At 39.3% G+C, this 27,793-nt stretch overlaps 2 protein-coding genes across 3 annotated transcripts in view; one reads left to right on the top strand and one right to left on the bottom strand.

Annotated features, from left to right (window-relative positions):
- LOC133529505 (F-box/LRR-repeat protein 2) overlaps window positions 1-10,183 on the top strand; it is a 15,653-nt gene extending 5,470 nt beyond the window's left edge. For both annotated transcript variants that reach the window (XM_061867226.1, XM_061867225.1), the window contains exons 4-11: window positions 1,849-1,998; window positions 5,297-5,457; window positions 5,937-6,042; window positions 6,513-6,714; window positions 7,071-7,238; window positions 7,542-7,596; window positions 8,012-8,160; window positions 8,697-10,183. In XM_061867226.1, coding sequence (XP_061723210.1) covers window positions 1,849-1,998; window positions 5,297-5,457; window positions 5,937-6,042; window positions 6,513-6,714; window positions 7,071-7,238; window positions 7,542-7,596; window positions 8,012-8,160; window positions 8,697-8,832 — 1,127 coding nt within the window. In that variant the 3' untranslated portion in view covers window positions 8,833-10,183. The remainder of the gene's footprint in view (window positions 1-1,848; window positions 1,999-5,296; window positions 5,458-5,936; window positions 6,043-6,512; window positions 6,715-7,070; window positions 7,239-7,541; window positions 7,597-8,011; window positions 8,161-8,696) is intronic.
- On the bottom strand, window positions 10,178-27,793 carry LOC133529503 (protein TRC8 homolog). The gene is made up of 2 exons (XM_061867224.1): window positions 26,719-27,793; window positions 10,178-15,120 (listed from the first exon to the last, which is right to left on the bottom strand). The coding sequence occupies exons 1-2, from the start codon at window positions 26,960-26,962 to the stop codon at window positions 13,358-13,360; spliced, it is 2,007 nt and encodes a 668-aa protein (XP_061723208.1). The 5' UTR covers window positions 26,963-27,793; the 3' UTR covers window positions 10,178-13,357.

The following is a 27,793-nucleotide window of genomic DNA, read 5'->3' as shown; positions in this document are numbered from 1 at the left end:
CCCTAAAAAGGAGACATCAACAAAAGGGAAATCAACGCAGAAGCTTGATCCGACTTTGTCGGCCTCTGTATAGGTACTGTACTTGTATTATTTAAGGTGGAGTAGGTTCAGAAAACGGAGTTTTTATAAAGTCGTAGTCCTTTTTTGGATTACAATACGGCTGCCATAAATTTAATTAGCAATCTTGAGGCCCTTCCTCGAGGGACTGTATTGATTCGAATCCATTTGCTTTTGACTTTCACTCGATAAAAAAAAATCACGAACATAGTGGTCTAAATGCACTTTTTAAATTTGTACCAAATATGCATAAAAGCTCCTCCTTTTTAGGGTTCCGTAGCCAAATAGCAAAAAACGGAACCCTTATAGATTCGTCATGTCCGTCTGTCTGTCCGATTCTGTCACAGCCACTTTTTTCCGAAACTATAAAAGCTATACTGTTCAAACTTGGTAAGTAGATGTATTCTATGAACCGCATTATGATGTTTACACAAAAATAGAAAAAAAACAATAAATTTTGGGGGTTCCCCATACTTAGAACTGAAACTCAAAAAATATTTTTTCATCAAACCCATACGTGTGGGGTATCTATGGATAGGTCTTTAAAAATGATATTGAGATTTCTAATATCATTTTTTTCTAAACTGAATAGTTTGCGCGAGAGACACTTCCAAAGTGGTAAAAAGTGTGTCCCCCCCCCCGTAACTTCTAAAATAACAGAATGAAAAATCAAAAAAAAATATATGGTATACATTCCCATGCAAACTTCCACCGAAAATTGGTTTGAACGAGATCTAGTAAGTAGTTTTTTTTTAATACGTCATAAAAATTAAAAAAAAAAAAATTTCATCAAACCCATACGTGTGGGGTATCTAGGGATAGGTCTTCAAAAATGATATTTAGGTTTCTAATATCATTTTTTTCTAAACTGAATAGTTTGCGCGAGAGACACTTCCAAAGTGAAAAAATGTGTGTCCCCCCCCCCCCCCTGTAACTTCTAAAATAACAGAATGAAAAATCTAAAAAAAATATATGGTATACATTCCCATGCAAACTTCCACCGAAAATTGGTTTGAACGAGATCTAGTAAGTAGTTTTTTTTTAATACGTCATAAAAATTAAAAAAAAAAAAATTTTTCATCAAACCCATACGTGTGGGGTATCTAGGGATAGGTCTTCAAAAATGATATTTAGGTTTCTAATATCATTTTTTTCTAAACTGAATAGTTTGCGCGAGAGACACTTCCAAAGTGAAAAAATGTGTGTCCCCCCCCTGTAACTTCTAAAATAACAGAATGAAAAATCTAAAAAAAATATATGATATACATTACCATGCAAACTTTCACCGAAAATTGGTTTGAACGAGATCTAGTGAGTAGTTTTTTTTTTTAATACGTCATAAAATTTAAAAAAAATTTTTTTCATCAAACCCATACGTGTGGGGTATCTATGGATAGGTCTTCAAAAATGATATTTAGGTTCCTAATATAATTTTTTTCGAAACTGAATAGTTTGCGCGAGAGACACTTCCAAAGTGGTAAAATGTGTGTCCAAAGTGGTAAAATGTTGAACAACATCTCGTAAGTATATTTTTTTTAATACGTCTGAAATGGTACGGAACCCTTCATGCGCGAGTCCGACTCGCACTTGGCCGCTTTTTTTTCAACTTTGTTAATAATCGGCAATATCATAATTGAGGGAACGTATCGATTACTTTTTTAATATTTAAACATACAAAGAAAAACATGATATCCGCGCTCCCGGGCACGTACTTCCATCTCGCGCTTACGCTCAGTGAGGGTGAGAGAAGAACATGAACTTACTTAAGTCTTAACTCTTTTTTCTTTCCAGCCATGCAGCTGCACGACTTCTCCGAGATGCAGGCGTTCCCCACGAAGCTGCGCTACCTGTGCATCTGCCTGTCCGAGGTCATCTTCATGGAGGGCTTCATGCGAAAGATATACAACTTCATCAACGGCCTTGAGATTCTACATCTTATTGGTTAGTATTTTAGTAACTTTATTAAAGACAGCATCGATGTTCACTCACAGAATAGAAACTTTACCAGATGTCGTTATATTTTTTTACATGTGATGGATATTACTCGTACGATTTTGCATAATCTGATTAATCTGCTACCTATCAACTGGGATTACTGGGAAGGGTTAATTAGGCTTGAACAACTTGAACGAGCTTACTCTGTAGCACAGCTGTAATAAGTAACATAGAGTGTGAGGAGTACGAGGACACGAGTGAACCCACGGGCTGCTCTAATCGCACTGGTTTATTGTAGCGGTAACTGTTAAGGTGGGCGCAGCCACACACACAAACATGCATACATAACATTCCCTTCCCCTAGTATAAGTACTATCTCTAAATAACTATATTATAGTGAACTATATTTTATAATTGACCTTGGGACGGTTACGCAATCTTGTTCTGGGGTTCACCACTGGTGGTGGGTCCCTAAGAGGCTCGCCTGGTCTAGGTTCCTCGATCGCCTCTTGGAAATCATCCTCGTCCGAGGTAGCGGCAATCGCTGGAGCCGGATGCTCATGTTGCCTTGCTCGGGCGACAGTCTCTGGTCTTCGATCATCCTTTTTTTCCCCCATATAGAAATATGATGGGCTTCCTGTCTGACGAACCGTCGGAGGTGATGGTGAGTTACACGGTGTACTCGCAGATGGCGCCTCGTTTTCGTCGTCAAGTGGCGGTGAAACCGGCCTAGTATCTAGGATCTCACTTGTCGATGAAGGCGGCAGCGGCGGCGCTAGCGGAGGAGGCGGCGAAGGCTGCGACGGCGGAAGTGGCGGCGGCGACGATGGCGGCGGCGGAGGCGACGGCGCTGGCGGTGGCGTATCGACGTGTCTCGACATCGGTACAGGCGTTACAGGTATGTCGTCATATTCATTTGCATTCCGATTGGTAATCGTCCCTTTCAGTGGCATAAGTTGATTTGTATGCCTTTTTACCATTAAATTAGAAGAAATGTCTTTTATTTTATATAAAACTCGTCCTATTTTCTTAACAACTATCCCTTTACCCCAAGCACACTTATTATTGCCCTTAAACTGTTTATATAATACTACATCACCTTGCTTAAAAACTGGTTTACTTTTTCTGTTTTGTTTATTATTCTGCAAGGACTGTTTTTTTGCAACGACATCAGATAAGGCGATAGACGATGACGACGGCGGCAAGATAGCGGGATTCAGCAAATCAAGTCGAGATCTTAATTTTCGACCATAAACAAGCTGTGCAGGCGAAAACCCTGTGGTCGAGTGTATGGAATTTCTATAATCGAACATATATTTAAGTAATTTAATTTTGTTATCTTTTACACTGGTGCTCGAAAGTAAACAAGATTTTAATCCCCTTTTAAATACTTTGACGTAACTCTCGGCCTGTCCGTTGCTAGGTGCATGGTAGGCGGGTGACGTCACATGTGATATACCATTTAACGAACAGAAATCAACAAATTGCTGTGAACAAAAAGCCGTTCCATTGTCACTTACTATAGTGTGAGGCAGGCCATATCTAGACATGTATTCGTATAGCTTTTCTATGACAGCGGTGGAAGTGGTTGAACTATTCATGTCAAACACTTCCACCCATTTGGTATAAGCGTCAACTATCACTAAGTATGATCGACCGTTTATTGGGCCACAAAAATCTATATGTAATCGGAAAAATGCCTGTGGCGGGAATTTCCAATGCGCGAGTGGCGCGCGCGCTGGTGCCGGCCGTAGTTGGATACATATGTCGCAAGTACCTATTAACATTTCGATAGCTTCGTCTATTCCTGGGAACCAGAACCGTGAACGGGCTTCCGCCTTAGTTTTCACGATCCCTAAATGAGAAGCGTGTAATTCCGATAAAACTTTGTACCGTAAATTCTCAGGAATGACGACCTTATGCCCACGCATTAAGCATCCATTTTCCACTGACAGCTGTGTATTACATAAATGGAATGGCTTTAATTTTAAATTATCTATTTTCTTAGGCCACCCTTCCTGCGTATATTTAATTACCTGACACAAAGTTACATCTTTGCGTGTTTCGTCGCGTAATTCTTGTAGTGTCACTGGCAAGCTACCTTCTACCACGAAACACACATATGCTGCACGCTCGCTCGTTTCTGCGGCGGCGGCAGCGGCGGCGGCGCCGGGCTCGCAGCACGTATCTGCTGCCCCCGCGCTCCCCCGCCCGTCCCCTTCTGGCGCGCAAGCCCGAGACAAGTAATCCGCGCTATTGTCTGCACTACGAACGAATTCTATTTTGTAGTTGTAACTACTTAGGAAAATAGCATATCTCTGTAGGCGATTCGCGGAGACTTCCGGTATTCCCCGGTGCGGTCCAAATATCGAGATTAAAGGTTTGTGATCGGTTCGTAGTATGAAGGGTTTGGACCTACCGTACAGGTACTGATGAAACCTACGTACTGCAAAGACGAGGGCAGTGGCTTCCTTTTGAATTTGAGAATATCGCTTCTCAGCGGCATTCAGGGTGCGTGACGCATAGGAAATAGGTCTTTCCTGGCCATCCGAATCAATTAGCGACAAGATACAACCTAGTCCGTGCGGTGACGCGTCAGCTGTCAAAACTAACTGGGCTTCAGGATTGTAATGCGCCAGCACTTGATCGGACGCAAGACATGTTTTGATTTTATTAAAAGCCTCTTCGTGAACGGTGGTCCAAGTCCATTTAACTCCCTTCTTTAGCAGATCATACAAGGGGCTTAAAATGCTTGACGCACTGGGAACAAAATTTCTGTAATAATTAACCAACCCTAAAAAAGATTGAAGTTGATTAACACTGTCAGGTACAGGTGCGTTAACAATCGCTTTTACTTTATCAGCAGATTTTTTCAACCCGTCTTTGTTAATTACATAGCCTAGGTAGCTAACTTCACTCTTAAAAAATTCACATTTTTCCTTTTGTAAGGTTAGGCCTGCGTCCTGTAACCTCCATACATCAGTTCTGGTACTAAAAAAGTTTGACAATAGATGTCGCAACGAACGAAAAGTATAATGCTCAACAATTTTCAGCTAATATTATAACCGGAATTCTATTTTCAACTCCTTCTGCTTGGAATAAGTATTAGTTGTAAATTGTTGAGCAATACAAATTTTTTCATTTTTGGTCAAATTTTGGTCTTGCCCCGCCACTGTCGAAAACCGTAAAAAAAATGAAACTTTTACTAGTAGAAGTCGATTTTGTGGACCAGCCTAAGGTGTCGGTGGTTAATAGTTTGTCCATTAATTACCGAACACCCTATATATTATCTGTAATCATGCAGGAACGTATGAGAAGATAGAAGAGGAAGAGGAGGAAATCTACGAAGTCATCAACGTGCACAAGTTGAAGTCCGCCACACCCAACTTGCGCGTGATCAACCTCTACGGCATCAACTTCGTGGACGACTCGCATATTGACGCTTTCAGCTCAAATTGCATACAGGTACCTAACGGGTATATTTTCTTTCCTTAGGGATTTTCCCACAGAACATCCCGTTTTTGCGTATACTGTTTTCTGCAGGATCCCGAGTAGTAACGTGCTAATATAGTAACGTTCACGAGCATTCCATTTGCGGGATACTATTAAAACGCTGTATCCTGCAGAAAACCGTACCCGCAAAGTACGGGATGTTCAGTGGGAAAGAGCTCTTACCGTGGCAATTTCCCGTCATAAAGACTATGACTTGACTAAAAAAGGGTAATAAATTGACCACAGTTGTGGTCCTGTTGACCATCAGCTCGTACCTGGTTACCTACTTCACCAACTTTTACAACGGGTATGAGCTGAAATGTATTAAACCGCCTTTTCGCGCGCATTGTACGTTGGGTCCATGACAGTTTTTCAGAATCATCTATACATTCATCTCGCAGTTTGCCTAAGGGTTGAAATCCTGTAACATATTTCTTATCCTTATGTTATAGTTGGAGTGCCTGGCAGTGAACTTCTGTAATAAGGTCACGGGTTCCACCATGAAGACGCTTTTTCAACGCTCTCGGCGTCTCACTTGCCTGCTCATGAATGGCTGCAGTGAGTAAATCTACCGTCTTAACACTAATTCTGCGGAATTTTGCGAGTGCCAACTCCAAAATTTATATATACCACAAAATTCCATATTGCATCTTTATTTATTTATTTAAAATTTGATTCAGGCAACAAGGCCCATATTACAAATACCTTACAGACTAACATACATATACATTTTATAAAATTACAACTAAACACTATTTAGGCGACAAAACGGCGTGGCTCCGTTGAATCGGCTGCTCTTGTGTCGGATTCGGCAGTTTGCCCCGGAACCTCCGAAACACGACACCCTTCGGCCAGAAGTCGGCGCATTCGATGGATGACTCTGTGGAGTCGTACATCAAATATTTTTTTAGTTGATAGCGTTGAACGTATTCTATGTTCGAAAGGAGACGGAGTTTAATGAGATTCCTCGACTAGGCGAATGCAAATAAATGTTACATTACAAGTCAAATAAAACCTTTTTTCACCAGGTCTTCAATCAGAGCACGTAATGGCGGTCGAGTGGGAGAAGTCCTCTATCCAAGAACTGGACGTGACAGCCACAGACTTGTCCACGGAATGCCTTATCGACATGTTGACTCGCGTGCAGAATCTCCGCTTTTTGAGCGCCGGTCAGATCAACGGGTTCAATGACTCCGTGCTCAAGGCCTGGCTGGAAGCTGGGACTGCCAAGTCAGTATCCTGAACTTATCCCTTCGTATGCCCCTATCAAGATTTATTGAGTCTGTGACCGTACCTAACTAAACTTAAACGGTTGGGATTGGGACCAAGCGAAAGTCCTTTAGTTAGACCAAAGCTTAGATTCTAGACGCCACCATGCTTATATGGTAACAACAACATCCTACACTCTTAAAATGATGTTCAATTGCTGAAAAGTTAGTTAAAGTACCACAAGGCTTGTTCATATTGCCATAAGTATAAAGCATCGCCAACAAACTGTTTTACAGTTTGGCGATACTTTAACTATAGGTACATTGTATTGTATATAGTGATTTGTGAAATAAATTAAAATAAAAAACTATTTTCAGAAACCTTGTCGCCCTGGACGTGGACTCGTCCGACAACTTGAGCGACGAGGCTCTGCACCGTTTCTTGTCGCGCTACGGCTCGCAGTTGTGGGGTCTGGTGTGTAGCGGCATGCCGCACATCACGGACCAGCTGTGGCAGAGCGTGTTGCAGCTCTTGACTAACGCTAAGTAAGTATATTAAGCTATTTAGTATCAACAAAAAGTTAATTACAAGTATAAAGATAACCTTACACTCAGAACTAAAGTAAGTAGGTATATAGATGAATTCATAAAAACTGGCGCTTGATTTGTACTGAACTATCGAAAGTCTCATAAAATCCGCGCCAACTTTCATTAATCGACCTATAATATTACAATAAAAAAAAAAAGTCGGTACTACCCCATATTTGTGTGCTTTAGATAGGTACGACTTGAGAGCGGCCGGTTCTTCTCTGCCAAGCAGCTAAGAAAATTGAATATTTTCTGTTACAGAATATTAATAATGGGGACACAGGAGAGACTTGGAGTCAATATTCACGTTGATCAGGTAATTTCCTTTATTCTTTTGTCTCCTTATCACTGCGGCGGTGCGTTAAGTTAGCACATCTAAATTGTAATTTATTTCGTTAATGGCAGCTGAGTTAACAAACTTTTTAATGTAAAGATACACTGCGTCCATCACTTATTAATCAGTGCGTAAGAAAGGAGTATTCCAAATCTTCTTCTTTAATTTAAGAGCAGGGCTCTTGTCGGTGCAGCTTGATGAAGTTGTCTCCACCTTGGTTGATCCGAAGCCAGCCCTTTAGTGTCCTGGTACGACATACGGCTCCTACAGGCTCCTTTACTTGGCTCATATAACTTTTCTTGGTCTTCCCCTCCCTCTCCTTCCATTTATTTTCCCTTGTATTCCAAATCTTAAGACTCCTGATTTGTTCTATCTCAAGTCTGTTCTTTTTTTTCAGCTAATGGACGGCATAGCGAACAACTGCCCCAACTTGGAGCGCCTGGAGCTCCGCTGGGACCCTGAAAACCTTCGCTTTAGCGACAAGAGCCAGAAGGCCATCGACATTCTGCGTGTCAAGTGTCTTAAGCTGAAATGTCTCGTGCTCAGGTAAGTGCATTGTCCCGCTCCCTACTTAAAGTAATTCTGCAGGGACCCGGAGCTCCTCTTTAGCGACAAGAGCTAGAAGACCTTCGAGGTCTGAGTGTCAAATGCCTTAAGCTAAAATGCCTCGTGCCCATCAGATCCTAATGCATCGAACCTTCAACGTTCAGGTAATTGCCTCGTGTAGGTCGGGTCAACGACTATGATCTCATATGGTCTCAGATTGCACCTGTCTTCTAGCCAGACCCAGTTTATTCAGAATTACATAAATTTAAGTGCAATGTGTTTTTACAATATTTCCCAATCATAAATGACAGTATGGACCGAAAATAATGGTGACTTCTCTCTTTAACCCGAAACGTCCCACAATGTGGTAGTCTTATAAACTTACTCCTACTACACATCTGCTTGATGAGGTCGAAGCATAACCAGTTCATGCTATTTTTGTCTTTGGCGCCAATTTGATGATATAGGATTTTTATGACAAATTTACTTGCTGAGGACGAAACACCATACATTTATATATTGTTTTTGTGTTTCAGCGACGGCCGGTACTACGAGATCGTGAAAGCCAACTTCGAGCGCGCGGACCGCACCACCGTCGTCCGTACCTCTACAAACTGCCGCGTGTCCAATTATTATCTGCTGTCCAACTACAAGGAGCTCATATTCAACTAGATGTTCAGCGCCGATCACGAAACAGTGTCGTGAACGATAACTTATGACCGCACCTCCACGGACTGCCGCGTGTCCAATTATTAACTGCTGTCATAAGGAGCTATAGGTACCTTCAGCGCCGATCCCGACACAGTGCCGTGAAGGAAAACTATACTAACACAACCGTCGTCTGCACCTCTACAGTAACTGCCGCGTGTCCAATTACTGCCTGCTGTCCAACCACAGTGAGATCATATTAAACTAGACCCTCAGCTCCGATGACGACTAGCTGTCGCACCTTCACCAATTGCCACGTCTCCAATTACTTGCTGTCCTGTTGTTGGCTGTTGTTGTTGTGTGTGTGACAAGGAACTCATATACAACTAGACCTTCAGCGCCGATGAGGACAGTGTCGTGACTGCACCTTCAACCACTGCCGCGCGTGTCCAATCATTACCTGCTGTCCAACTACAAGAACCTCATATTGAACTAGATGTTCCGCGCCGATCACGACAGTGTCGTGAAGGAAAACTATTGGGCGCACAACCGTCGTCCGCTCCTTTACTAACTGCCGCATATTCAATTATATATGTACCTGCTGTCCAACTACAAGGAGCTAATATTCAGCTAGACCGTCAGCACCGATCACAATACCCTGTCGTGATGCCAGACTCCAGCGTTAACCTGTTGGTTTTTAACTAAAAAGATTTACTAAATATATATCTGCGTCGTTTTACATATGCATCGATTCTGTATGTTGTCCAAAGGATATAAATAAGGACAAAGCCGAGCTACAAAAACTGCCAAATCTTGAAATCTGTGACGAAAAGGACAGATGATAACGACCCACCTTTACCCTTTTAGCAATAGTACGTCGTTATTCCGAGGTCACTAAACTGAAGAACAAGAACCAGCCAAAGGAAAATAAGTTCAAAAGTTTCTCGAATTTCAAACTTTTCAAAGTCACGAAAATAATTGTCTTGAGAAAACAAGACAAATCGTTTGTTGGTTTATTGACCACTGCTATGATTGGGAAACTTTTCCCAGTCAGCCAAGATTATGATTAGGCAAGTTTTTAGAGCGCCGTACAAAACTTTATTGACGGAGCCCTTATGGGATCGCTTCGGTCTTGCAAATCAATTAAATGCGTTTTTATAATATTTCTGTAACATGAGAATAATCCTACCTTTTAAATTTAAATGTGAAGTGTCAAGCGTTTGTTCTGTAAGTATTAAATTATTTTCATTAAAAAAGGGATGTTAGAAAGAGGAAAGATTTTATAGTAGATATAAATAAGGTGCTGCCATAAGATATTATATTTTGTATGTATGTTCCCTTTTGACGTCTGTTATAATAAACTGTTAGATCCGTACTTCATAGTTTTTATTATAAGTAATATATCATCACGTCCAAGCAAAAATATCTTAACAACTTAAATGTAAATTGTAATCCGATTTGTACTCGCTGGCAGAGACAAATAAATGTGGATTAGTAATCTGCATATGGGATAACGTTCCTCGCCATTGTAACAGATGGCGTTACTATCGAGAAAAAAAATAATTGAATGAATTGGCTATGTGCGAAGTTGGTGAAAAGTTTTGTGACGACATCTTCATACTATTTGGCAATGTCGAATAAAAAATAAGTTCCACACCCACTAGTGATTCGGTCAAGTTCTGTTCTAATGTATGGGGAAGACAAACAAATTATATCCAGCTTGAAACGAATGATACCTTTAGGTATGGTGCTTAACGCACACTAGTGTCCCCTCCCCTCCCCCTGACGCAACTCACCCTTATTAATATTTTTAAACCTTTTATTATTAAGAATTTAATAAGGATTATTTCTTTCATTCCCACTTTATTCCTAAAATGTATACTTTTCACAAATAAAAAAACTGTCAACCGGGACACATTTCATGCGAAAAGGGGGGGTTTGCGTCAGGGGGACGGGAGGTGACGCTAGTGTGCGTAAAGCACCATACCTAAAGGTATCATACTACAAATCTGAGAGTGGATATAAGTGGCATCGAAGTCTTTTTAGCGAAAACAGACTTTCACAATTCAGTTACCACGAAACGTTAGCGCCGCACAGTGCCAATTACTTCACAGCTGTCAGACAACTCTGCTACAATCAATAACTGTTTTTGAGAGGTCTTAACTTGGACGTAATTTAGGAAAAAAGGATTCCAACCTACAAAAACTGTCAATAAAATGTTAACTTTCTGTCAAAAAGTAATTCATTTCAGTAGCAAATTTTTGAGGATGGATCCTTTTTCCCTTACCTACGTCCATTTAACTCATACATTTTGTTAGTGTGAGGTCACACTGGTGCGTTGAGTTGCGTCGCGTTTTTTCGTCGCAGGCGTTCTCGCAGCGTTGTTTTACATATATTTTTTATGACATGCCACATTAAATGCGTTGCAACGACGCGACGCAACGCAACGCATCAGTGAGGCCTGGCCCTAAGGTGAACTGACCTGCACGCCACACCTTTGAGAAAGACATGATACACAAAGGGTAGTAAAATATATTCGTAGTTTGGATAGCTAAACTAGATGGCGCTCCATGGTACCGGATTGTCAAGCTTTTAAGCTTGAAAATCTAGTTACCGTCGAAAGTACAGTCTAGTTCAGCTGTCAAAACTATTGCAACAATTTTTTGCACCATAATGTGCGTCTTTTTATTGGTTTGTCAATGGTTGCTTTTCTTGATTTTCTGAGTGAGCTCACTAGATGGTGTTTTAGACAATAGGCCAATTCACTATCATATTATAAAACAAAGTCCCCCTTCGCGTCTGTCTTTCTGTATGTTTGCAATTAACTATCGATTAAATGTCGCAAGAGTGATATACATAGTCCTGAGATTTCAATAACGCCATCTACAACAATGAAAACGAAATTGCGTATGCAGATTACGAGTTTCTATTTTTATTTGTCTCTGCCGCTAGCAATCTATGAGACCAAAGACAGATTACTACTAAAATAAATGTTTTATTTACATTTTACCGTGAGAAATTACTATTTTTATATATAATTTAAAATAGTTTCAAATATTAAAAGCTATTTCTAAATACCTTATCTATTTACAAATAGCTTTATATGTCTAGTTTTTTTGTCTTTCCAGAGACGAGCAATAGATAAAGACTAATAAAATCTAAACAAAGCTGTTTTCCTTTGAAATAAGGATTTTATTATAGTGTTAATCATGGCATTTACAATAATAAAATCCTTTGAAATAAGGATTTTATTATAGTGTTAATCATGGCATTTACAATAATAAAGTGTGGAAATGTCATCGTTAATGCATTTATTAAATGAAGATATGACTTTATAATGACACTACTTCACTTTGTTATGTTTAAATCGGTGCAAAATTAGCTTAGACGGACTCTAGGTCTTAGCTTAGGCCCGTGCGTACAGGTCGATTCACAGGAGCAGGCACGAATGGAGTGAGTGAGTGAATGAAAATATGTTTTAATAACTCTTGCTCGTTAAAGGTGTATTATACGTAGGCAATGCGGTCCGTAAATCCTAAGTTCCGACCTAGGGCTGTAATATTCGTACGAAATTAGGCAGAAGTTTTATTTCTTTCCCTTTTTTGGCTCACAAGTGTGATGAAGAACATTGTGTGTGCCACGGGCGGTACAAGAATTTCGGACTCGTGTTAATTTCCCACTTCAATTCACACTACTCGTTCGTAAATTCTTGCTTACCGCCCTTAATACACAATACAATGTACTAATTGTGTGTATCACATTAACCAACTCTCTCCTCTGAATGTATACCGATACAGGTGTCAACGAAAGTTTCGTTCATCCCATTCGTGCCAGCTTTTGTGAATCAATCTGTATATAATGCTTGGACTTTGACCACCGTGATTGATGTTATACCGCCATCTATTGATATCACATACGAATGTTTAAATGTGTAGCGTTAAAGGTTACATTTCAGGCAAAAGTTACCACCCTGGTGGCTGTCAAGGATAATATCTAATTCAAACTTGATATCAGTAGTCAGTTCCAAAGTCGTACATCTGTCTGGAAAATAAATAAAAGCGGAGACCAAACAGCCATACAAAATATACGGGACCTCGCGGACGCCATCTATAGTCTGTTTTTACTATAAAGTACTATATGAGAACCAGTACGGAATGCTCACTTGTTTCTTGCATATAAAATATATGGCGTAGTAATTTATAATTTAAGAAAACAGACTACTACAAACATATTCACAGGAACGCAGCTTTGTATACAGATTAGCAGTGTTTATTTTTTACTCGTCGTTGGTCTTTCTAATTGTTAGGTCGATACACTAGAGTAATTTAACATTCGACACTCGAGTACACAGAGACTACAGTGACCCTCGCCTCGCTCGGCCACAAAACTCCACAACACCCACACAGACAAAAATAGACTTTACACCACGCAATCACAGGTTCATCCGGCTGATTGTAAAAAAAAAACAATAACTTACTATACAAAATCAATAAAAAATACCACTCAAATTATTTTTCTAATTTATAGGTCGTATATTTTGGCCGTCAAGTCACCTCACGTCTTCCCCTAAGATCAGTTCAGGTTCTTCTTCTAGAAGCAGGTTCTGGTTGTTGCTGTTCTCCTCGTTACCCTGGTCGGAGTCTTTATTTATGTCACTGTCTATCTTATAGAGTATGTCGTGACACAGTGGACATCGGTCTTGGACGTATAGCCACTTTCTCAAACACACTCCGTGGAAATAATGGTTGCAACGAGTGATCTTTGCAGAGTGCATTTCCTGGTAGCAGATTGCGCAGACATCGTCTAGAGTGTCCAACTGGTCTGCGGATGCCTCTCTGAGGGAGTTAATTTTATTAACAGCGGTTCTACGCTTCATGAACACGGACCAGCCCGCGCGAGCTTCGCACCAAATGTTAAAGTATGCATGTATACACATCATCACCGCTCTGATGGCCCCTCCAGACTCAAACAGCAAAATCCACGCACCGTTGAAGAATAAGAATATTCCAAAGCAGAACTCTATGGTGTTGCCAAAAGCTCTGATATAGTAGACATAGTCATCAAGTTGTTCCCAGAAAGTGCTTCTATACGCGTCGATTAAGAATAATGAGTATATCATCAGACTGACAACAACTTTGACTATCACCTCTATGCTGAAAGCGCTCACGGCGAGCAGCCAGGTTGAGACGGAGTGCTGCGACCACAGATACACCAGTAAGGATATTGGGAATATTATAAGAAAAGCGCAGACTCCTAAAGCTCTGACGTGTCTGTGCATACTTGGGTTGTGCGATGCGCTTAAAGACATCAGCATTGGGTTTACAATGTTGTGCAAGAAGTGCAGCAAAGCGGTGAATAAGAGACAGAAGTTTCTGCATAATCTGATAAATCTTTTCTCAGGGTTTAAGGAAGTCAGTCCTGTCTGCAATGCTAGTATGTAGAACAGTATGGCGGATACTGTGCCAATACTTTTGTCCTCTTCCTCGTCGGTTAGTAATATCCACTGGAAGAAGTTTCCAATGTAGTGGCAAAAGAATGAGATCACTGAAGTCATGCCAAGGACGGCGGTTATTGTCTCACAGCCGGTTACAAGTAGAGATTTGGCCATCGATGCTAGCGATTGGACAGCTAGGAGGGTTGAAACTCGGAGACCTTCATCGGCCTCTTCGTCATAGTTGTCCATAAGGAGTAATATCGCGTGCTCGGCGACGCGAAGCACCCAAAAGACGCGGAGCACGCAAGGAACATTTAAGCGCATCCATTCAGTCTCAACAAGGGCGGAAAGTCCATAGTTGCTCACAAACAGCCTGCCATGCTGGATGCCTGCGTAAATTACGTGTATAACATTATCCGCTGAAGACCAGAGCACGTATTTGACTAGGAAAAGGGGCAGCAGAGTAGAAAACACCGGCGAATGATGAAGCAGATTGGGCGGGACCGGTAGCATAGCTAAAAAGGACGGTGCCATGAAACTGACTGGTAGGAGCTTCTGAATAGTCGCATGGCGAGGACCTAAGTGTACATTCTTGAAAAGTAAAGCTAATGTGAACTGTATAGCAAAGTTCTGGATAACTAGTATACTTGGGCCGTCGAGATCAAGTAGATTCTTGGTGTTTAGGTTGAGGATGTCTTCGAGGATGCTGGTGGAGTGGTGCGGGGATGTCGCGGCGAGTGTGAGCGCCTGAACTTGTTTGATGGCGGACACGTTGGTCCAGTAGGAGACGAAGACCAGCCCCACAGACATGAGGTACAAGTACACGATGATCAGGTGCTTCGTGTACAGCACGAATATGCACAACGCTGACATGCATCCTGGAAATAAGAGAAATGGGGAGTTAAAGTACTATACCTCAATTGTTAAAGCAATGACATAAAAAAGTTAAACAGGGAATCATTTCTTATCGACGCTGATTATTTATTATCTTTATTTAGTTTAAATTCCGCAAAATACCTGGGCCTGGTTTTGAGGATATGTCATAAATTCACCTACTATTACGAATATACTCAGCAGTTTTATAATAATAATGTGGCATAAAATAGCCTGGTTTTGGCTCAGTTTTTGAGATATCATTAGGTACAGTGTACAGTATCAGGTATTCAGAACTTCCAGAAAAGTTATGGTTTTGTACTGAATTTATTCCGCTGTACTTCATCCTTAATTGCCAACAACGTTTTAAATTTAGAATATTGATCAGGAAACAACGAGTTGACATCGTGTGGCCTAGTTAATGCCTACTAAGCCGCATTACACGTTAAAAATGCAAGCTCATATTCAAATAGGTTCAAAGGGTCAGCTAGTTAGCTCATGCAACAATAGCGTGATTTTTAAACATTATAGAAATTATAGTTTATTCTATTTTAATGGATTTCAAGAAAGGAAGAGGTTCTGAATTCCTCGGCACCTTTTATGTTTTTATATTTGAAATATATGGTCACCGATTACTTGGAGATCCCATAGTCATCGATTCAGGATCTGATGCTGCCGGACTCTGGAGAATTCAAGTGAACTCTTCAAAATTTATAGGCATCCTTATAGCGATTTTTATATTTTTGGAAAAGTGCATTTGAGCTTAGAATAAATTTAAAAGTGGAAAAATTACTGTCTTGGGTGAGACTTGAACTCACGGCCTCTGGATCGATACTCCAAATTAATTTAAAGTGCATTTGCTCTCGAAAAGTACCATTTTACGAAGTTGACCTGCTGGTGAAGATGATAAAATGATGGCATTATTAATGTGTATAGTGAAGTCGGTTCTTTTCTTGTTAAAAGTTATATTTCATTAGAAAACTAAGATGGGAAGTCTGGTCACGAAAGAAAAGATAATGAGCTCAATATTAAGTATAGATTCTCTGCTTGCTTATCAAGCGTGAATTCGCTTGCGTTCAATGACCACAACCATAAAACTGGCTGCAATATAGATAAGTCGTAAGCAACTAGTTTTTGCAGTAAAACACGCCATTTTGCTGTTTGTTTTGCATGTAGATGAGTCACCTATTGATTTTTCAAACGCCTAATTTATAAACTGGATCCAATGCAAAACGAACCTTTATGTGTATATCCTAAAGTTCAATACAAGACACAAAGGTTAAAGAATAATATCAAATTGATAGTCTGTTAAAGTCAAAGAAAATAGAAGACTCAACAGATTAGTTTTGGACCCGGGTACGTCCTTAAACTATGTCATCTCGCTTTGTGTGCTAGGGGCTACCGCGGACGTCCAAGTTCGCAAATTGCGGGCATCGCTCTCTTTTACTCCAATTAAGGCGTAATATAATTAGTGACAGCGTAAGATGTCCGCAATTTGCTAAAATCGGTGTTCGGGGTAGGCCCTCTGGACCCTTTTTATGAGTCTTAATGTGTTTGCGTTTTTCGGTTGGCGAGTTTCTAATCCTTTGGCTACCTTTCGATGAGATATGCACGACCATGAACATTTACATTGCAACTACAACTTTCAAGGTCACTAAATAACGCAAAGGTGAATGACATCTATTTCTGAAGTAGCTATTAACAAATTTACACCTATTTGTCGCACTTTGTCATTTTGTCATTCGCGATGTGACTTACCCGTGTCCTTAGAATTGTGACGAAGTTTCAAGTTTAGCCGTCTAGATAAAATCAAAGAGATGATAATGATTGCAAAAGAGGTATACAATGTAAAAATATCAGGCCCCGAGTCTAAAAGCTAACTAGGTAGCGCTTTACCATTTTCTGGAGCTGAAATTGGCGAGAAACTGCACAGGGCTATAACCGCGTAAATCGAAGTTCGTCAATTGCAGGCATTTTTCTCTGTCACTCTAATTACGTCTTAGTGAGAGTAAAAGAGAAAGATCCCTGTAATTTGCGAATTTCTTTTTTCGCGATAGGCTTCCAGGACGTGGATCGGTGGCGAGCAGTCGTGTTGGAAGCCAAGGCACACTTTGGGTCGCAGCGCCAGAGGAGTAAGTAAGTAACCAGAGTTGGCGCATAATCTGCGGGGACGCAGCACAATCTACTTCAGCTAATGCGAGGCACCAATTTTTATTACACCTTTACACCTCATCTACCATTAAAAGTTCTTTGGTAGAACTACAGCTACGTGACCAGCTACACGTCATCGTCAAGCCGTCACTTCGTCAGCAAATTTGATTTCGCTTTAATGAAAAAAAGACAGAAAACCTGATCCTGTCTTTACTGACGCAGAGTAGAATAAATATGGCAGAACATTTTCCTTGTAGCTAATAAGGATTGCAATATTCCAATTCTAAGAAAGAGGGAGATAAAATGGATGGTTCCTAAATAGGGAAACCATACTCAATCAGAAGGCAGCTACGTTTACGCGCCCAACCCTAAAAGCGTTTTAAATTTGGGATTTTTGGGAAAACTGGTTGCCCATATCAGAGCAATCTGTGACGAAAGATTTACTGCCCGTCATTGCTTGGTAACATAGGAACCGGAGGATAGTACGGATGGGCTTTTGATAGTTGTTTTCTTATTAAGGGGCTTATGGCCAGTAAACCAGCTTTTCGGCCTAAAATTGTTCAACTTTGATGCCATATATCTCAAAGACAGTAAACTTTATAAATATGGGATACTATATTGTTTAAAGCAGTTGCTGTTAATACGATAAGCTACAAAAGACGTTAGAAAACTAAGGGATCGACCGAAGGTTACCTAGTTGGTTACTAAATGCTGTTACTGCAATAATCTTTATCTACTTACATAAAATATACGAACGAAAGTTGAATTAAATCAGGAATAACATATGACAATATCATTCAAAATGGCCTCCTCTGGCCTTGACACAGGTCACAGGCCCTCAAACGACGAGGCCAGTCATCAATAGCGGCACGCACGATTGTGATGTCTAATTCAGTCACTGTCTTAACTATGGCCCGCTTGAGGGAGTCAAGATTTGTGTGGGGTTTAGCACAGGCTTTCTCCTCAATAACCTGCCATATGACATAATCCAGAGGGTTAAGGTCCGAGCTGGAGGACGGCCAGTCTTCGTGGGTAATACAGTCAATTTTGTTCCTTCGAAACCAGGCTTGAGTTTTTTTGCCTTATGTGCAGGAGCTGAGTCCTGTTAAAAGACCCATGGCTGGTTTTGAAATAGGGTGTGGCTTAAGGGCTTCACTATTGGTTCGAGAACAGTTTCTTGGTAAACCTTGGCCCCAGTTTTCACACCTTTTTCACGGAAATGAGCCTGTGGTAGCCCTGAGTATGACACACCCAGCCAAATCATCACATAAGAGGGATGATGGCCTCGTTGCACTCTCGGAACAGCCGCAATCGCCTCTTGACTGTTTTTTGCATACACTCTGTCATTCTTGCGGTTACAACATTATTCAATGGTAAAAAATTTTCATCTGTAAATAGTATTTTTCGGTGGCCATTGTGTGCGTACTGCTTCAATAGCACGCGATTTCTCTCTAGCCTCATAGTCTTTAATCGTCCATTAAGCAAATTACCTTTTTGTCTGCGGTAAGCGTGTAGTCCAAGGTCTTCATTGATAACTTTTTTAGAGAGTTTCTCTTCACAGACATCTGTATTGCCAACAAATTTTGCTTCCGGACGGGGTTTCTTGCAATTCTCGCCTTCACTGCCTTTATTAGAGCTGGGGTCCGAACGGTGCGTGGTCTTTCAGACCTTTTGCGGTCATCGAAGCTCTGTGTATCTATTAATTGTGAGATAAACAAATTGTTTGTTGATTTTTAGGTTTTCAAGCAACTTCAAAATCATGTTTGGCGGGTGCCCACATTTGTGCAACGCAATTACTGCGATACGATTCTCTTTTAGGCCCCAATTCATTATAGATAAGACGAGATAAGCGTTATATGTATATAATTATAGCTCACAAATCCACATTATGTCATTTTTTATTTTTGCGGTAGCATTTGTTTTAACGGCAATAAAGAAGTTGCAAATCGAGTAACAGAACTTAGTAACCAACTAAGTATTGACGCTATAGGGAGTGCCGAAAGTCCCTTAATTTATTTGTACGAAAAGTCCTGTTTTGTTAATATTGACATATGATAAACTAATTTGACAGTATTGTATGGAACGTTAGTTTGTTAGGGCATTAATTAACATACAATTGTGAATAGCCACACGTGTATAAGATATTGATTGTTTCCAGCGTGCAAATCGATAATGTAGGTGGCGGCGGGGGGCGTCCATTATTTACGTGCGGCGTTTAGAGGCAATAACAAATAATTTCTTTTTCCGCAAGAAACAGGGTAATATTGCGCTAAATCGGAAGGCAACATTAATAAAAAAAAAACTAGAAAATTTAATACGAAATATCTTGTGATATTTACCAGTGGGCATATCTTTGAAGGAAAAAAACGTGAGGAAGCCGAATACCTAAATTAAAACAAATTTCGTTTGTTTAAAAGAGCAATGAAGCAAAAGAAATGGTTTATTAAAGTTTCTAATTAGATTGAAACGGAGTGTACACTGTAATGCACGTTGGGCCACACGAGAATAAGGCTTAATTTGGATCCAAAGGTTAGATGGCAGTCGTTTTCGAAAAAAACAGTGCCAATTCTTAGGACCCCTTTGGGATTACATACCTAAGGAAAAAGCCTTTGAGAGTATTTCATTGTACTATACTGATGCTACCTCAGCTAGAAAAACTGCGAAACTCCTACATGTAAAAATTTCGGATACTTCTCATATTTTTGCTTGGAGGATTTAACAACTGGAATCGCCTTTAAGAGCTTACCCCTCTGTCGAAAACCTCGGCCAATCGTCATATGTACTGTATGGACTGACGTTTATCACGTCATATGTTTGACGTGCCCCTCCCCCGCAAAAATCGGCAGACTATTTTGTACAGAACTGTGTTGTTTTCTCCAGTTGCTAAATCCTCCAAGTATTTTTAATTATTAGTGACATGTAAATTAGCTTTACAAATAAATGATTATGATTATTTTTGTATGGGAATCGAAATTTTCCATTAAAGAAATGAACGTTGTACGAAATATCTTTTGATATTCACCAGCCGCTTTTCGGTGGAGGAAAACATCGCGAGGAAACCGGACTAATCCCAATAAGGCCTAGTTTGCCCTCTGGGTTGGAAGATCAGATGACAGTCGCTTTCGTAAAAACTAGTGCCTACGCCAATTCTAGGGATTAGTTGCCAAGCGGACTCTAGGACATGTTTAGTTTTGTTGTGTAATGTCCTGATATTTCCGAAAACATTTCCAACTTTTTGTAAACTTTTCGCAACCTCTGTATATTGTACAGTTACGACGTCATTAATGTTGGAATTACTGATAAATATTGTAATGGATGAAATATATAGCGCGTCGTCACATCACAATCACCTGACCATTGATAAAAAAACCGGATTAGCGCGAGTCAGACTCGCCCACCGAGGGTTTGGTACAAATTTAACTATTTTTTTAATAATTTAATGTATAGTTTTTTTTTTTCATCGTACTTGTAAGAGTCTTGACAGACGGACAGACGGACGGGTGGACAGCAAAGTGATCCTATAAGGGTTCTGTTTTTTTCCTTTTGAGGTACGGAACCCTAAAAAGATAAAATTTGCGCTTCGTCAGAATGATATTTATAGACACCTACTTATTTTGTATTTGTTAAGGCGATAACTTATTATAGAAATAGATCCTTCAATAACGGTAGATTAGTAATCACTAATCAATCGATTCAGTATAGCTTCCTATACGTTCAGTACCTATGTGAAAATTTTGTCTGCTGAACCTAGCTATAGTCATTTTAATGTCACAAAACTAGCTATATCTAGAGCAGAGGAAGATGAACGTAGTATGCTAGGAATTAGAACATCAGATCGAAAAGATTATACATACATATGTATAATCTTTTCGGCCGGCAAAACGTCCCACTTTGTCGCCTGCCATAAGGTCGAGATTTGTCCGAATAACCTGTCAAGGTAAGGTAAGCGGGACGTTTTGCCGGCCGCGGTCACATATAAAGGTGGGATTCCAGCGGCTCTGTGCAGCACAAGCACATTCAGTACAAAAATGCTTGTGTCGCACACTGGTGGAATCCCGCCTAAAGAAAACCAAAGTAACTAACATCATAGAATAGACATAATATGAGTAGAATAAAAGATAACACATGATCCCAAAATACACAATGGGCAGACATATTAAGCAAACGCTGACAATGCTGTGGAACAGTATGGAGAAGATTAGCTCAAGATAGAGACACTTACAGAACACTGGGTCTACGCCAGAGAGGTGACTTCAATATGGCGTATTGGTGATAGATTTATTAGAGTCAAGCAATTCAGTTCTTATGTACAAATTGTCTGCTCAATCTTGCTATAGTCATTATATGAGGTGTCGTTTCCAAGCAAAAAGTCCCTCTTTGTCGCTTGCCATAATGACGCTTTGACAGATTATTCGTATAAAGATACAAGCAAATCTCGACCTTATAGTATTTTATACCTTTTACAATGAGCAACAAAAAATGTTAGAGAAAATTTATAACTCTGCCTTGTAAAGAAAAATACACTCGTAGGCCTCTGAATCATCGTTTCGACTAGTTTGATGTTCATACGTCCAGACAGGAAATGGTCGCCTCATGAAACAAAGACGACTGTGTGGCCTATAACCACAAAAACCGAAGTTCGTAAATTGCGGGCATCTTTCTCTGTCATTCTAATTATGCCTTCATTGGAGTAAACGAGAAAGATGCCCGGAATCTGAGAACTTCGGTGTTCGCAGTAGGTCTCCTATATATACTAACAGACTCCTGGCTAATGGAGGACCTTAATGTTTTAGCAAATCGGTCTACAAATTATAAGAACAGTATTAACGATGGTATTTTCTTTTCAGTCGGTTGCGTCTTTCTTTCAAATAGTTATACTATGCCGGGCCGCTGCCAAAACCGAGTGTGCTAGACATGTCTATAACACACATACAAATATCTGCATATATGCGTGCGGTGTCAAGTATTGGCGGGAATCCACCGTCTGCCACTGAGGTACCATTATCGACATTTAGCTGGCCATTCGTAAGCCTTACAGAAACGAAATAAGGTCTGTCATTTATCAGGTAAGTATATTGCTGTTAATATTGCAATACGTCCCGCGTATATCAATACCGATGTAGAATACGTATACGAGTATATCTCCTTTGTTTCTATACCTATATTAGTTAATGCTATGGAAATATGTATTTGCTTCTAAAAATCTTTTAATACTTTATTTTATTTTATCGTACAATTTTTTTTTAAACATGATATCCGTGCTCCCGGGCACGCTCTTCCATCTCACTCATGCTTACGCTCGGTGAGAGTGAGAGAAGAACACGAACTTACTGCAACTTAATCGAATTAGAGATGCCTATGATATAGCTAAAAAAACAGCTCATTCGGAACTTTTTTATTCGAAGAATGTTTTAACGAAGCGCTTTATCGTCTTTATCGAGAGCCATTCGCGATTGCTGACCGACAGCTAATACTCTACCAATAAGCCATAGATGGTTTCAAGAAGATAGAGAACAGAAGGAAACCAGCTCGTCAGAATCAGTAAGGTGCCTTACCGTACATTCTGACGACTGCACGGACCAGCCATTTCCTGCGTCCTGCAACACGGACGACGCTGCTGTAGGCTTCCCGTCTACATTACCTTGCGAAGGTCGATATCGTAAAGTATTATGTAAGAATATAATGAGGATTTGTTCTAAGGATGGCGAAGTTGGGATCTCGACATTATTCGTTTTTTTTGCGGTGAGCGTTCCAACTGAACGTCTGGCGACCTTCAGCAAGGAGTTTTGGCCGAAGGGTGTCAAGTTCCGGCGGCTGGCTCCGCGGTCGGCTCGCCGACATTGCGGGGTTGCGTAACTCATCGCGACCAAAATTTGTTTTGTGGTATTTTGATTTAATGTATGTTTTAAGGTATTTTTACAAGGGTACACTCGTTACCTGAAATAAAGATTCTCATTTCATTTCATTTTTTACTTTAATTAAAAATCTAGGATAAATTCATAAGGAAAATGTTCGGTTACCCTAATCTAAATAGTCGTTAAGTTGCTTTGAATTTTAATACGAAGAGTCAAACCAAGAAAAGTTGGCAGCAGCTGTCAAACTTCTATGAAATTATGACGTTTACTTAACACTTGTACAGTTTGCGCTATCAAAATCGCTGCTAACTTAACTTGGTCGGACTCTATCCGTATTTTACTGGGGTTCCCGTTAAATATGACTTACTGCTGGATTACGAAATACAAATATTTTCGCGTTTTTAAATGAAATACTAATCGAAACATCTATATGGTTTAATAGAATTAAGAAGACGACCAAATAAAATAAAATTCTATAAATATAATTTAATTTTAATTTTTATATTAATTTATATTGTATTTTAATGTATTGGTATATGGAATTTATTTTTTGAATTAAAATTATTGAAATATTGTGTATCTCTCATGAATTATTGATTCAAGTTATTAAAGTATATGCTCAGACACAAGAAAATGTTTTTATTATGGGCCTGCACCATCAGTTTGGTGAATAGGTATTTAAATAAATACAATATTAGAACGAATATACGAGGACTGCACTACTATTATTTATATATTATTAAAGAATTAGTTTGTTAATTAACCCGTCATGTTAATAATTAATATTGATACCCCATTAGCCAAGCAAGTGAATGATTCCAAAATTGAACCACGAACGTAGCGAGAGGTTCGAAAACGGAATCTTGAGCGTTGTGAGGGGTTCTAGACACAATAAGGGTTGAATAAATTTCGCTACTTAAACACATTTTTTTCACCAATGGTAGGAAACCACTTACTGTAAAACATTAAAAATAAAATCCAAATAAACACTACTAGACATTTATCCTTCGAAATCATCACTTAAATGATTCATGAGCAATTATATTAAAACAGCATCTTTTTGATGGGATACACTCACGCATAACAGCAAAAGTTGGTTCAATTGCTGGATTCGTTGTGACCATTATGCTTAGCTCAGAAGCCCCGCGACAGTATATCGCCCGTGAAGAAGACTACCTGTCTCTCTTTAATTAGAAAAAGACGGGTAGTCTATATCGCGGGCGAGACACTGCCGCGAAGCTCCTATATTAAGCCAGCTGTACCAAAATAGATACTATTTTAACATGTTCTTTCATAGTTTTAAAACCTTCATTTTTATTTTTTTGCAAAAAATAATTAAATTACATTGTATACATATATCTATTACGTCAACAGTGCCTATTACAAATTCAGAGCCAGTGCAATGACAGTAAAATACCTACAAATGGTTGCTATGTCAATGATAATGCATGTTAATTAAATTCTTTGAGGAGTCTCCATAAAAAAAAAAAAAACAAATCTAGCAAAGACAAACAAAATAAGAATCATTAATAAATTAATAATACACCTAATATTCACGCAGGGCAGCTTGTGGCAAGCTGACTGTGAGTGGCGACACTTTCATCTAGCCCTCAGCTCTGTGCTTGCCTTCACCGGCCGGCCAGAGTGGAGTTGCAAGAGCGGGACCTATGCTCCAGGGTGGAAGTGTAATGTGAACCGGCGCCGCACACACCTCCCAAAGATCCGGGACCCTATGGTCCCGAGATATGGAAAAGATATGGCTAATAGATAGTGAATGTAACACTATTCCATAATTTATTTATTTTCACTAAAGTGCATTGGGGTAATATTGAATATAGGTAGTATATCTGCTCAACAACAAGCATTTTATACTTTCGCGACCTGCACTACTACATTGCTTACTAAGGCATCTTGTTGCTACAGATAAAAGTGGTTCTGGTATAGAAAATATTTGCAATTTTCAAAATTATCCCCGTTCCCATGATTACCACAAAGAACCTTAATAATATATCAGAGAACCTAACACAAAAACGAAAATATTCATATCCGTCACTGTAACTGGCAAGAATGATGCAGATGGACTGAAAATTTAATAACTAGATGTTATTTTAAAGTTAAAGTCAGTGTAATTATGTAACTGGGTGTTTTCAGTAAATAGTGTATCAAATTAGTAGAGTTGTTAAGTTAATTACTGTCAGTTTTGTGTTGATAATTAATCATAAAATTTCAATAAAAACTTGGTTTTGGTGTTCATTCCATAAAGTTTAAGAGATATAGATACATATATAGATACAGACGGAATCGCACCATAAGGGTTCCTTTGTGGTATGGAACCCTAAAAAGGTGGTTCCCTAAAGATTTCATGCTTAATTGTCATCAGAAAACTGACAGCGATTAACTTTTCTTAACTACTCATTTTGGTGTCACTCAATTTTCCTGGTTCTTACTGACTGACAATTTGTGTTTGCCAGACTATATACCATCACATCTCGCTTAAAAAGCTATTGTTTTAATAATATGATTTGATATAATATTACCTACCTATGGCATGGTACTGTCAGTATTGAATAGATAGTGACAGCCCAGATGACCAACTATATAACTAAGATATATAGACTGGGTTCAAATCCCAGAAAGAGCATGTATTTGTGTGATGAGCACAGATATTTGTTCCTTAGTCATGAATGTTTTCTATGTATTTAAGTATTTTATATATATCATCATCTGAGTCCACAACACAGGCCTTTTTGAGCTTACTGTGGGACTTGGTCAATTTGTGTAGGAATGTCCCTATTTAATATTTATTTAAAATATGTTTACCATACATTTGGCTAGTTTAGCAATCATTATCTGTTTGGTGCTGACTGTATTTCAAATAAATTCATTATAGCCAAAATGCTGACCATTGCTATCATTATCAAGTATTACAGGTTAAGTTCTCAAATTATTCTGATAAACATATGTTATGAATAAGTTAAAGATAAAGTAAGAAATATCCACAGTTTATCTCACATATCCAAATTAAAATTTGACCTCTTTATTATAGGTCACATGAGTATCATGAATGGCCACACAAGTATTTAAAACCCTATATAAATAGTATAACCTTTAAGGATTCATCAACAAGTTATGTTAATATTATCAATATGCATATCATCTAAATAGTTTATTTCTGATGACAGTTGATTTTCTTGCTGACTGACCTATTATTGGACTGCTTGTTATTGTTTTCTTGAATCAACATTTTGTCAACTAAGCAAAAATATCTATAATAACCTAGTATTTTATTATGAAGATACTCATGGAATGTTAATATACTCGTTTTTATCATGACTTCCATAAATTTATTTTTGTTGTTTCTTATCCATGTTTGTCTGACCTTGCTACTTTAAACATAAACATCTAATCTATCTAGACCGTAACGTAACCAAATGATTACAAAAATCAACAATTCGGACAATTTGTGACGGTACAAGAGCAGAATAAACATTTCGACATTGAAACTTAAGTGTTGAGAAACACAGAAAAATGAAAGGACCTTCAGTCCGTCTTGCGACACCCGTGCCTAAACTGTGTTAAATAAAAAAAATAGCTTACCTAGACAGCATACGAGGAACTTCATGAGTGTGAACACGAAAGCATTGTAAAAGTTCGCGTCGTAGTAGGTTTCAGAGTCGGGCATATCGACGTGGTCGATGGTCACATTGCTGAGCAGCGTCACCTCGTCCCCGCCCGACACCGGCAGCCCCAGGCTGATCTTTAGGAACTCATCCACCACAAACAGCGGCGGCACTCGCAGGAGAACCTCCACCAGAGCCAGCGCCTTCGACCTCAGAGACATTATTCATTTATGAAGCCGTCCCACGCGCCAACACAAACAACTTATTCCCACAGCCGGAACGACCGATACGCGGCGAACACCAGTCCCTGATACCGATGTGCTCCCCGAGTTTTTATTTAATATTTGATTCACGTAATTTTAATAAGAAAATATGACTGAAATTTTTGCGACAATTAAAAAGTTGACATTTACGAATTTTAAAATTGCCATGTGTGAAAAAGTGTCTACCGTGTTGCTATGTCTGAAATTAATTGACAGATAAGTAAACAGGTGGCAAGGCGAAAGAAAAGAAAAAAAAATGTCCTGTAAATATTTTTTTCATTTGCAAAATATTTTTTGATGACATATTTCAAAGATTATACATTTTAGGCATTATTCAATTTATTTTATAATGGCAGTTATTTAAGAGCCAATTACATCCACACTTCGCGATATCGGGCCCGAAATCAGTCTCTATGTCGGGCTTGATAATCGTTTTCTGTTTCACGGAATATCATCACATCGTTAACAATAGGTACTTGAAATGTAAAAAAATACTTTGTCTAGTCTCTAATTGCCAAAAAGGTTCAATGTTTGATATTTTTGCATATGAACCATTTTTTTACATTTCAAATATTGTAAACGATGTGCTAATAATCCGTGAAGGCCTGAGGCTATAACCGCGAAAATCGAAGTTAGTTTATTGCGGTCATTTTTATCAGGGGCAAACTATTATCAGGCCCGAAATCGGGACTGATTTTGGGCCCGATATCAGGAAGTCTGGATGGCGCTCTAAGAGTATTTTTCCGTTTCACTAAATATCAGTACAGCGTGAACACATCAAAAAATGGT

This window comes from Cydia pomonella, chromosome 21 (genome assembly GCF_033807575.1).
Source record: "Cydia pomonella isolate Wapato2018A chromosome 21, ilCydPomo1, whole genome shotgun sequence".
Classification (NCBI taxonomy): domain Eukaryota; kingdom Metazoa; phylum Arthropoda; class Insecta; order Lepidoptera; family Tortricidae; genus Cydia; species Cydia pomonella.
The sequence above is the reverse complement of the archived record's forward strand: the minus strand, read 5'-3'. Positions and strand labels throughout refer to the sequence as shown.